Source organism: Lycorma delicatula, chromosome 3, assembly GCF_047948215.1.
Source record: "Lycorma delicatula isolate Av1 chromosome 3, ASM4794821v1, whole genome shotgun sequence".
Classification (NCBI taxonomy): domain Eukaryota; kingdom Metazoa; phylum Arthropoda; class Insecta; order Hemiptera; family Fulgoridae; genus Lycorma; species Lycorma delicatula.
In genome coordinates this window covers 119,047,916-119,061,673 of record NC_134457.1, presented here as the reverse complement: position 1 = coordinate 119,061,673, position 13,758 = coordinate 119,047,916, and the positions used below count along the sequence as shown (strand labels likewise).

Sequence of the window (13,758 nt, the reverse complement as noted above, 5' to 3'; positions counted from 1 at the left end):
AAATAATGTCTCATGCGGTAGTTCTTGCGCAGAACTTCATCCATGTCATTCATTGTTTTTTCTAAATCTTTTTACTCTCAGCTACAATTACTGTATCATCAGCAAATCATAGCATCTTTATCTTTTCACCTTGCACTGTTACTCTGGATATAAATTGTTCTTTAACATCATTAACTGCTAGTTCTATATAAAGATTAAAAAGTAATGGGGATAGGGAACATCCTTGCGGACTCCCTTTTTTATTACGGCTTCTTTGTTTTCTAGGAAGGAAAAATTGTCATTTAAAAAATTATTAGTATGACAGATATAAAAATTAGATAAATATAATACAAATTTGAAATTTTATATAAATATTCTACCTAAGATATTCATATGAAACAGCAATTTTAGACACACAAATAATGAAACAAGTGCAATTTAAATCGATTCATACAACCAACGGAAGAGAATATTAATTTTCAAATAAGCTGAATTAAATGAGTTTATATTTGAGAGTAAAATAAATATGCGCTTATTAATTTTTGCATAAAAAATTACACTGAAATAAAAGTTATTGTTTTAAATTAAATGAATTCTGGTTTTCCCTGCCACTTGTATTAAAATACATAATTACCATGTATCACATTTTTACGGGCAGTAAACACTCCATTTACTTTCCAATAAGTCTCTCACTGAACAATTTACAATATAAACAAATTGCATAGTTTCAGCAACAGGTGAGGGATTTTTTGAGAGCTGGGCCAGCTCTTAGGTGGCTTTGAAGGAAAAGTAATTTTATTGGAAAATAGATTTAAGCTGGCAAATGGTGAATCACAGATCAGAATTGTATTGCCCTTATCCTGGATAAAAATGCTCAGATCTCTACAGAGATATGAATGGAATGTGTAATGATTGCATAATTACCTGACTGCTTGGAGGAGGGTTTGAAACTATTCTTTGGGTGAAGTTGTTTGCCTTTTATCACAATTTCACTATTAGCAAATCATGCTTTCTCAAAGCTGTTGCTTATTCTTGATGCCTTCTTTCTCAGTATAGATTCTTTGGGTGTTTGTATGGCCATAGGTATAAATTGAGGATTAGGTGATTAATACAATTCACATTTTCTTAATAAGATCTAATAGGGGATACTTGCCAGTCTGGAGAGAATTTTCTATTCAGTGACTACCTGGTGGGATTTTCATCTGTTATGCCTGTTTTACAAAAATACTCCACTTTACATCAACAATTAATTAGATCATCAAAAATATAATTTATTACTATCAAGATTGTCACCTAAGTGACTTACATGCATTTATCAGTATTAAAATGCCCCATACATGATGTAAAAATGTGACCGATGAGATGTTAAATTTACACTGCAAAACAAAATAACAGTTAATCTAAATAAAACTTAGTATAAAGTAACTAGCCTCAACCTAAATCTGTTAATAAAAGTCAACCTGGCTCAAAGGCAGAAAAAAAAAACCATTGTATATTAAAAACACAGATCTACATAAGTAAGGTTAAACTGAGGTAAATTTAAATCCAGTCAATTTATCTAATTTATTGAATGCAAATTAAAAATCTTCAATTACCATAAAGTAAAGATTAAAGTTTTATTGTTATAGCATGGAGTCTGTAAAATAAAGCAGGGTAAGTAAACAAATTTATTTGTTTTTATGAAAGAGCAAGCATCAACAGCTATGGTCATTAGCCAAGTGGAAATTGGTAGTGAATGAAAAGATGCCATACCTGACTAGAATTTGAATCCAGGACCTCAGCACAAAATGGTGAGCACTATCTACTCTGCCACAAGATCAAAAAATTTCTTGAACAAGGTAATTGTTCCTAGTAGTGTCTAATTTTGGGGGAAAATAGATATTTTTAATAATATGAGAAGTTTAGAAAAGTGAACGATCCCATCCAGAGAATATTAGATAAAATATCCAAAAACATAGTCTTAAAAATTCTACATAGTCATTATGACTAAAAATGCTTGTTCAGTAAGGAAACTTAAATGATGTCAACTCATAAACAGTGGTTACACACTATAAAGAAGAAATGCCTAAGATCAGTTCAGGAGAACTTGTTCATAGAGATGAACTTGATTGATTGATTGATTTTGTTGATTTTCAACAATTGTAATAACTATTATTAGTAATGAATATAAAGATATCAACTATGCAAGGTTATCAGGAAATCATCATACATAATTCAACTACACCTGAATGACCCTAAAAATGTTAGGAATTAGATCCCATACAACTACAGAAATTTGTGATTAGCATTCAAAAGAAAAGGCCAATTTTAGTAGAATGGAAAATTAGCCAGCATGACTAATACTTGAATAAATCTATCATGCTTTCATTTGAAGAAAAGAACAAGTTCAAAATCTTATTTCAAGTAGGCATATTTTACAAATTTTAACTACCTTAACTTGACCTTAGATTTAAAGCAAACCTGGAGTGGATAAAAAAAATTAAGAAAAATTATAATCAGAATACAGCAAGATAAAAAGACTTCCCTATTTTAAGTGAAGGTTTGCCTTTTATGTTATCACCAAGTAGTCGACATCCATCAGAGAGTATTATTAATCAAAGTGGAAGAAGCATACTACTGATCAAATTTACACTGAGAGAGTCAAGACGTATACTGTAAAAATTTTCTTTACATCTTGAAGGTTGGGTAGGCTGGATGTAAAGAATTATCACATTGAAATTAAACCATTCGACCAGTTTCCCAACAGAAGCATAATATTTTTTTTATTTATAACAGTACCTCAAATTTTATTTAATAAGAACTGCAAAGATATAACATATAATTATTTCATAGTACTTACCATGTAATTTGCAGGTCTATTGCACTGATCTCTCCAAGGAGGCCAAAAACAAAGTCCAAATAAATACAATGTAAACATAGACGTTTTTACATATGTGTTGAAAAATGGTTTTTGGAAGTCAGCATTTTTATATATATACTGAAACAAATACAATACACATTTTTATGAGATACTAACTTAAAACAAGAAAAACTGTTCACTGGAAACTATCTATAAATTACTGCAATCACAATTTTGGGTAAAATATTATAACAAAAAATATTTTCAAATTTTTACAGAAAGTAACTGATCAAATATTATAGAATGAATTATCAAGCTAAATCAATAATTCAGATGGCTGTCTAGCCTGTGATGTGGAGGAAACTTCATACCATGTCTTCTGTTTATGAGGTTCCAGGATGTGCGAAGGTGCATGCTGGATGCCCTGGGTCGAATGGACATGTTCAGACCTGAGGATTTTCAGGAGATAATGCTTCAGGGTGTGAAGCAGTGGACTATTATTGTAAATTGTAATAGAAAAGTTTTAAAGAACTTAGAAACATAGAAAAAACTTTTAGGAGACTGCGAGTATTGGTGAAGCCTGCAAAGGAATGAGAAGTCAGAGGGTGCCAGGTTGGAAAGGTCTGCAGTTGAGTGCCTTGGGAGCCTTCTCAAGCATGAGCGGGGTTGCTTTGGTGCAGTGAGGCCATGCACACTCTGCACCCGATGCCTGAGAGGGTTGCTCACATTTTTAGTGATTGACTGATGGTCGTGTGGGTAAGTAATAGGTTGGTAAGTAGTTGAGTTGTGTGTGTGTTACATGGTGAATGTGAGTTGGTGTACTCTGGGTGAGATTGTGGAAATTTAATTAACTGTCGAGTGTGCTTTGGTGGATAAGTTATGTCTTGTGGCCATGTCTTCATAATTGTGTACATTTCTTGTTTTGGTTTGATTGTATAAATGTGTGTGGTACGTCTTAGTACCAGTTAGGTGTCTTTGTTCCTGGATGTTTACCTCCTTTAGGTATTGTGGTGTGCAGTGTGTGCGTGTAGAGGTTTGGTAAGGATGATATTTGGGGTCCAAAAGTACCCAACCGCTAAAATAAAAATGACAAAGTATAAAAATTATAGATCATCTAAAAGGAAATGGGAACTCTAATTGTGACAAGGAGTTCAAAAGTTTAGCAGGGAATCAAGGATAACAGAGAAGGACATGATGTAAGGAGTTTGATGCAAGACAGATAATCAATGTTGATAAGATTTTATTAGAGTAAAAGTTAACTGAACAGTAGTGAAACATAGCACATTAGATGTTCATTGGGTTCCTATTTTTTTTTTTTTATTAATATTCACTACACAAGTTCAAAAAACAAGGATGGGAATATGGAATGGAATGGAATATTTGTAATATATGAAAACTGTCTTGCTTGCCCAGAATTCAAATCAGAGACCTAGATATAGGGCTGAGATGCTACTACCACTTTACCAATCAATGTGGCATTGTAGTAGCAAGTGGGGAGACAGCCTGTTGGACCACCAGGCCTGTTTCAGTGATTGGTAAAGTGAATATTCAGGAAAATTTTCTGAAGTTGATAAAAAAAGGACGGGGGCACCAGCATGTATGATACATATATATTGTACATATGCTAGAGAAATTTTACAATTTTTTTTTTTTTTTTTTTTTTTGTCTTCAGTCATTTGACTGGTTTGATGCAGCTCTCCAAGATTCCCTATCTAGTGCTAGTCGTTTCATTTCAGTATACCCTCTACATCCTACATCCCCAACAATTTGTTTTACATACTCCAAACGTGGCCTGCCTACACAATTTTTCCCTTCTACCTGTCCTTCCAATATTAAAGCGACTATTCCAGGATGCCTTAGTATGTGGCCTATAAGTCTGTCTCTTCTTTTAACTATATTTTTCCAAATGCTTCTTTCTTCATCTATTTGCCGCAATACCTCTTCATTTGTCACTTTATCCACCCATCTGATTTTTAACATTCTCCTATAGCACCACATTTCAAAAGCTTCTAATCTTTTCTTCTCAGATACTCCGATTGTCCAAGTTTCACTTCCACATAAAGCGACACTCCAAACATACACTTTCAAAAATCTTTTCCTGAGATTTAAATTAATTTTTGATGTAAACAAATTATATTTCTTACTGAAGGCTCGTTTAGCTTGTGCTATTCGGCATTTTATATCGCTCCTGCTTTGTCCATCTTTAGTAATTTTACTTCCCAAATAACAAAATTCTTCTACCTCCATAATCTTTTCTCCTCCTATTTTCACATTCAATGGTCCATCTTTGTTATTTCTACTACATTTCATTACTTTTGTTTTGTTCTTGTTTATTTTCATGCGATAGTTCTTGCGTAGGACTTCATCTATGCCGTTCATTGTTTCTTCTAATTCCTTTTTACTCTCGGCTAGAATAACTATATCATCAGCAAATCGTAGCATCTTTATCTTTTCACCTTGTACTATTACTCCGAATCTAAATTGTTCTTTAACATCATTAACTGCTAGTTCCATGTAAAGATTAAAAAGTAACGGAGATAGGGAACATCCTTGTCGGACTCCCTTTCTTATTAGGGCTTCTTTCTTATGTTCTTCAATTGTTATTGTTGCTGTTTGGTTCCTGTACATGTTAGCAGTTGTTCTTCTATCTCTGTATTTCAACCCTAATTTTTTTAAAATGCTGAACATTTTATTCCAATCTACGTTATCGAAAGCCTTTTCTAGGTCTATAAACACCAAGTATGTTGGTTTGTTTTTCTTTAATCTTCCTTCTACTATTAATCTGAGGCCTAAAATTGCTTCCCTTGTCCCTATACTTTTCCTGAAACCAAATTGGTCTTCTCCTAACACTTCTTCCACTCTCCTCTCAATTCTTCTGTATAAAATTCTAGTTAAGATTTTTGATGCATGACTAGTTAAACTAATTGTTCTATATTCTTCACATTTATCTGCCCCTGCTTTCTTTGGTATCATAACTATAACACTTTTTTTGAAGTCTGACGGAAATTCCCCTTTTTCATAAATATTACACATCAGTTTGTATAATCTATCAATCGCTTCCTCACCTGCACTGCGCAGTAATTCTACAGGTATTCCGTCTATTCCAGGAGCCTTTCTGCCATTTAAATCTTTTAATGCTCTCTTAAATTCAGATCTCAGTATTGTTTCTCCCATTTCATCCTCCTCAACTTCCTCTTCTTCCTCTATAACACCATTTTCTAATTCATTTCCTCCGTATAACTCTTCAATATATTCCACCCATCTATCGACTTTACCTTTCGTATTATATATTGGTGTACCATCTTTGTTTAACACATTATTAGATTTTAATTTATGTACCCCAAAATTTTCCTTAACTTTCCTGTATGCTCCGTCTATTTTACCAATGTTCATTTCTCTTTCCACTTCTGAACACTTTTCTTTAATCCACTCTTCTTTCGCCAGTTTGCACTTCCTATTTATAGCATTTCTTAATTGCCGATAGTTCCTTTTACTTTCTTCATCATTAGCATTCTTATATTTTCTACGTTCATCCATCAGCTGCAGTATATCGTCTGAAACCCAAGGTTTTCTACCAGTTCTCTTTATTCCGCCTAAGTTTGCTTCTGCTGATTTAAGAATTTCCTTTTTAACATTCTCCCATTCTTCTTCTACATTTTCTACCTTATCTTTTTTACTCAGACCTCTTGCGATGTCCTCCTCGAAAATCTTCTTTACCTCCTCTTCCTCAAGCTTCTCTAAATTCCACCGATTCATCTGACACCTTTTTTTCAGGTTTTTAAACCCCAATCTACATTTCATTATCACCAAATTATGATCGCTATCAATGTCTGCTCCAGGGTAAGTTTTGCAGTCAACGAGTTGATTTCTAAATCTTTGCTTAACCATGATATAATCTATCTGATACCTTGCAGTATCGCCTGGCTTTTTCCAAGTGTATATTCTTCTATTATGATTTTTAAATTGGGTGTTGGCAATTACTAAATTATACTTCGTGCAAAACTCTATAAGTCGGTCCCCTCTTTCATTCCTTTTGCCCAGCCCGTATTCACCCACTATATTTCCTTCCTTGCCTTTTCCAATGCTTGCATTCCAATCTCCAACTATAATTAAATTTTCATCTCCTTTTACGTGTTTAATTGCTTCATCAATCTCTTCGTATACACACTCTACCTCATCATCATCATGGGCGCTTGTAGGCATATAAACGTTAACAATCGTTGTCGGTTTAGGTTTTGATTTTATCCTTATTACAATGATTCTATCGCTATGCGTTTTGAAATACTCCACTCTCCTCCCTATCTTCTTGTTCATCACGAAACCTACTCCTGCCTGCCCATTATTTGACGCTGAGTTAATTACTCTAAAATCACCTGACCAAAAGTCGCCTTCCTCTTCCCACCGAACCTCACTAATTCCTACTATATCCACATTCACCCTATCCATTTCCCTTTTTAAATTTTCTAGCCTACCAATCTTTTTTAAGCTTCTAACATTCCACGCTCCGACTCGTAGAATGTTATTTTTTAATTTTCTGGTGACCCCTTCCTTAGTAGTCCCCACCCGGAGATCCAAACGGGGGACTATTTTACCTCCGGAATATTTTACCAAGGAAGGCGCCTCCAATTTTACAATATGTTAGCAAAATGTTTTAGGTTGCTTCTCTAGCCATGAAGAAAGTGCATTTCTAATTCAATCAGTATGCCTGTCCATCCATATCTATCAGATATTTATTCCATCCTAACACAGGGCATATTGGAAAAATGATAGCAAAAAAATTGATTTACGATTATACTGGTTCATCAGCCAATAATAAACCTGCTATTCTATAGCAGACAAGAGTAAATAAACACGCTTAAGGTGACATGATTTTTCTGTAAGGACTTTTCCTTCCATAAAGGTAATCCTTCTGCTTACATTTCTAAATCCTCTTCAATTCTTTTCAAAATATTTTCTTTAATTTTGATGTAACAAATTTTGATCTATGACAAACATAAAATGCTCAAATCTATCAGTTTCACAGAGATGCTCATGGATTCTAATGAAAATTTTCAGGAAGACTGTCTGCAATGCGGGGTAAGGTTCGTGGTAGATGCAGACCATTTCTACATAAATCAATTTTTTTTTTTTATCGTTAACGCACCTGTCATTTCACAATTTTGTAATAATTTGAGGAACTTATCAGTTTTAAACTATATGTTTAATTACAAAAGAATGTATTCTGCTTAAAAATAAACTAAAATATAGTAACAAACAAACTAAAAAAAAGGTAAAAAAAATAATATAGTTAATGTCTCAAACAGAAACCTCCAGGACATTAGCATTTTCACTCCATGGGACTATGTTTTGCATATGGTGTAATAAAATAATTAAATAATACTGTACTTTAATCAATTTATTATTAAAAATTTCCTGAAGCTATTAAATTACAGAACTAACAATAAATTGTCAATGAACTTAAAAACAGTTTCATAATAAACTTTATTAATAAATAAACTTTTTATATTGTATCTGTAACAAGTGAATAGTTTTTCTCTTCTTTTCAACTATTGATAGTACATCAACATCTTTTTATTTTCGTAAATTTGATTATTGATGTCTGTTATTTTTGAGGCATTCAAAAGCTGGCTACTTGGTAGTAAATTAATTTTTTCCAACATTATTTACAAACTTAGTTTAGCTTTACATCAGTCCTAAACTGGACATCCCTTTTGCTTGCACACTTACAAGCCACTCCAAAACTGAGCAGTTAACTTCATTACCATCAAAATCATTTATTTAATTTATTTATGATCAACTGTTTACGGATTATTTCATCTTTAATTTTTAAGTATGTATTGCTAAAATGTTATTAATCCTCTATTATTATTCTTTCACTGGTATTTACATATTTTATACATATTTCCAATCACTTTATGGAAAAAAAAAACAAACAAAATAAAACCAAAATAAAATAATAAATAATAGAACAATAAAAACCAAAATAGTAATAAGTCTATAAAAAATTTAACTTTCAAAATTCAAATGAAAAATACGGTGATGGTTAAAATATTATGGTGATTCACTAAAAAAATCCAATTTACATGAATAGTGAAAAATAAAATATTTAAAAAAGTATTTATGAAATAAAGTACAGTTGATATAGTTACATTTAGTTTTTATTGTAATTAAATATACTTGTGTAGCAGTATTTAATTAAATACACATTAAAACAATCTATGAAAAAACAACAGAACACAAGACAGACATAACATAACATTACTGTTTTTTTTAAGACACATTTTACATAAAAATAAAGATCACAAATGTAAAGTAAAATGTAAGTCATTTAAAAAATAAATTAAACCAAAAAAAGGGCCTTAAACTTCTTTAATAAATATGAATTTTTAGAGGTTGGTGCCAATTTAGGGGTTAAGAAATGGTCAGTATTTCTTAATTCAGTGCACGACTTCTAGAAGTAGAAATTTATGGAAGCATCATTGAAAGAGTATTATTTTTTTTACTATTTTTTAGAAGTAGGTTTTTATTTTACAATTGCTTTATTTAAAATATGGGAAGGTTAAAAAAAAAATATGGTGAGAAACAATCAACAGAGTGTGAAACTACAGGTCCATGTATTTATGCTAGCTGTTAAGGTAAAAGAAGCAATGTTTATAGGTCATTTTGAATTATTTATTTAAAAAATTTCCATAATAATTTCAAGCTCTTTTCAACTTTTTCTATTAAGAGATATTTCCTGTGAGAAAAGAAATTTAATGCAAAAAAATTTCAGTCAGAATTACTTTTCCATTACTTGATTTTTTTTATTAATTTGCATTACAAAAAATAAGTTTTATCTTATTCACAATAAAAGTTTAACATTTGTACAATAACACAATTTTACTAAACTAATTTTAATTTTAAAAATAAACAGTTTTTAAGTATGAAAAACTAAAATTAAAAGATTTATTTGTTTATTAGAAAATCATCGTGTAAATTTGTATTAACAAATTTTCAAGATAACTCAATTTGTTTATTGAGATAAAAATGTCTACACCAAAAAGTGACAAGACAAAACAAAAAGTGTGAAGACGAAACATGTATTCGTGAACATATGGACTTCCTTTTTGTTACTAAGTATTAATGTGAGGAACATCCTATGGAAATAATGGTTGAATTTTTTATGCACCTTATATTTAGTGTCCAATTTGTAGTCTATCAAGAACATCATTTTTTTATGTCATTGACTTTGCAAAAAAACTTCAGCAATTTAAACTCATCATATAATTTGTCTGATTGCTTGTCCACACATATGCTAGAAAGGCCAAATCTTTTATACAATAACCTGCAATATAAAATTAATTTTAACCCTAACTGAAATCTAGCCATGTAAAATTCAAATATTAGCGGGAACTTAACATTAACAGGATGTCTAGCTCTGAATAATATACCATTCTTAACAAAACTGTTTTTGCATTTTGTTAACTAAAATTAAAGGGGAAAAATTACAATCCACAAAATTTGCTAAAGCATTTAAAATATTCATTTAAAGTGGTGGACTGGTAGAGCCTGAAAGGTCTTGTGTTAAAATTCTGGTCAGGTATGGCATTTTTCAAATGCTACAAAATTTCTATTCAATATTTCCACACACAAGCTTTGAGTTTATGTTAATTAATAATTAAAAATAAAAAAATCTAAATAGAGAGACAATATTCCAAAAATCTAAAAATAAAAAATTAAATTTGATAATAAATAGGTTTCGGTACAGATGTGCATGTGGATATGCTCTCTCTCTCTCCCCCCCATCCCCCATGTGCACATGCACACACACATATCTAAATAATATATACTAAAAAAATAGTTAATGAAAAATAATATTAGTTCAACCATATAATTTTATATGGTTATTACTAATTATAAAAAAAAGTTTAACATTCTCTTTACAAATTTTTTTGAGTATTCAAGATTATATCATTGCAATGATAACATTCTTAAATTCAGGCCTTCATACTCTGCCTGACTGCTTAGTACGTTTTAAAAAAGACATATTTTAATTATGTCTTCATGACACAATTGTGTACAAAGTTTTGTAACTTAGGAACTACTTTAATTTTATCTTAGAAAGAATCACATTTTTTCCTTTTTTTACAAGTTAAAAGTAATTGGTACAAACTATACAATCAAAACATGACCTTAAAGGAATAAATTAAATTTTAATATTAGAACTATTGATTAAAAAACCAAATAAAAACAGTACCCATTATTTTTAACTGTGTATTGGGAATATATAATAAATTTCTTTGAGTAATGTAATGACCTGAAATAAGTGAAAAGTATAATATTACCAATGCAATCAACATAGTACTCTAAAAGTTGTAATATGTTTTGGATCTTTCTATTTCAAAATGTTCCTTACAATGAAGATTGATATGCACCAGGATTTATGTTATTTATAATTGGATCTTTTGAAATAACGTTAAAAGAAATTTTAAAACTATACATATAAAAATGGGTACTTATTCAGATGATTACAACTTTCATATTTTTTTTTAAGTGTACTCATATATATTAACTTAAGCTTAATTGAAACTAAACTTTCAAATTTAACTTACCTTAAAAACGTTAATTTAAATTTTTTGTTAGGTGTAATCAACTAAATAAGTGCCCAAAAATGAATTCCCACTCATTCACTAACAACTACAAAGCCACCAATACTGAACCGTAAATCCATTTAAATCAAACTTGCAGAAGGATTTGGTTTAGGTCATAAATCAAACTAGGGGTAAATTATACTTCAGAACCATCCCATATGTTGTACGCTCATGGGTAGAAATATCTACTAATATTACTAAAAAAATTAATAATGCAATTTAATCTTCATAAAATCTAGAAAACTTCTATCTACAATGTTTCTTTATAGTTAAATTTTTGTTCAGTTATCTTCATTCTGGTTACATATAAAATCAGATGCAGTTATGATTATATTTTAACATATCTAAAGAGGTGGAGTGAAAGTAATATATTTACTTTTTCAAATTAATATCCTAGAAACAAAATATTACTTAATATCTATTAAGTGAATAACAGATGATATTAAAATTTAAAAGTTTTTTCAGAAACATGTGTCTCAATTATATTTATGTGAGAATTTTATCAATGAGCAATGCTATCTAGATACAGTCATTAATTCAAGTATTAAACAAAAAAAATATACAGGCAGATAAAACTACCAACTAATTTCCCTTTCTGTGAACATAAGCTGAATAATATTACCAAATTACTACTGAGTGATACATTGATAATACCAAGAGGTAATGACTTACAATGCTGCAGTAGCTGCTAGTTTTTGTAGCACAAATTCTAACAATGAGGTAATATTTGTCTCTAGAAAATTAAATTGGCAAAAGCAATGGTTAAAATGCAACAAAATGGATAACAGTACTATAAAACATCATGATATTCAAATATAATTACATATTTATACAATTTACAGTACTATTTGGGCAGCCAGTATTTGAAGACCAACCTGTCATACCTAAAACATGCTTATTTCATAATAATATTTCCTGTCCTCACTTTTCTACCAACAATTCTGTAAATATAAATTAATTGTTTATTATGATACTTTAAAACAAATCACTAACCATTATCATTTTATAACATCAAATAAACATAACCTAAAAAAAAATACAACTTGAAAATTACACAACGTACCTTTGTAAACTCAGATGAAGATACCCAAATAATATCCACCAACAACAATACGAACAAGCCCAGCAATAAACGCTGCGATTTATTTAACATACCGCTTATAGACGCGTCTCCAAATTTAACCTCTAGAAACGACATATTAATCTTAAAGATTTATACTTCTTTCTGTGTAACAAATACATTTGTAATTCCTATAGTTCAATAATATAGACAATAATTTAAATATTATCATTAAATAAATAAACTACAGTGACAAATTTTGACTAGATTGTGATATCTTAACACACCATCAGCCTTGGAACCGCTGTTTGGATCATACCTCACTTACTACTTTGATTACACAACCGTAACTGTTTACTATTACTAGAAGTAAACTGTGAAAATGAAATATAGCAAAACAGAAACATATACATCAAAGGCGTTAGAAATTTTAAACACTTTTGTTTACATGCACAGCGCCATGTTTTGAAGAAGTGACATCATAATCAGGTGTTTCTTTAATAAAATGTATATGTATGTTTGTACATATGCTAAGTACATTGTTGATCAGCTGATAAGAGGATTTTTTTGTAAACAACTATCATAGGAAATGGTCATTGTAAATTTGGAATTTTCTTTTGAGTCTAGTCTTAATAATTAATACCTTTCTCTTTACAATCTTTTTTAAATCTACTGTAATTACAATATGAAATAAAATCTGAGAAAAAATGATTCTGTGAAATATTTTACGTCGGAGAAAGTTGCTGATCCTGTAAATAATTTTCAGTTGTTTTGATACAGAAATACTTATTGTCAAAGTGCCTGATATACGTACGCTGTGTCTTATTTTCTAAGTGTTAATTACATTCTCTTAATGGGCTTTAAGTGCCATTAATAACGGGTTTAGGTCCGACACTACTAGTGACAACAGAAAACGACATAACTATACTCAATAACTGTTTATTAGGAAATGTGACTAGTGAAGTGATTTCACAAAGCCGAATATACTGTTCGATATCAGCATGGCAAGTCCGCCAGAATGCAGATGGCAAAGAAATAAATTAACGTACTCCAGTTGTGAAATAATGCTTTTATGTATTTTCAACTCGCGTGAAGTGGAGGGGTCTTCTTTGTATTTAGTTCTTTGCGATTACATTAATCTGGGAAATGTTTGAATACTACTAGATCGTGGATGCCGGTGTTCTTTGGTGGTTTGGTTTCGATTAACCACACATCTCAGGAGTGGTCGAACTGAGACTGTGCAAGACTAC

General features: G+C 30.7%; 1 protein-coding gene across 1 annotated transcript in view; it reads right to left on the bottom strand.

Annotated features, from left to right (window-relative positions):
- The window catches only part of LOC142321934 (solute carrier family 35 member F5), a 48,598-nt gene extending 35,612 nt beyond the window's left edge, over positions 1-12,986 (bottom strand). Inside the window, exons 1-2 of the mRNA XM_075360463.1 lie at positions 12,512-12,986; positions 2,819-2,956 (exon numbers count right to left, since the gene is read on the bottom strand). Coding sequence (XP_075216578.1) covers positions 2,819-2,956; positions 12,512-12,646 — 273 coding nt within the window. The 5' untranslated portion in view covers positions 12,647-12,986. The remainder of the gene's footprint in view (positions 1-2,818; positions 2,957-12,511) is intronic.
- Between the last annotated feature and the right edge of the window lie 772 nt (positions 12,987-13,758).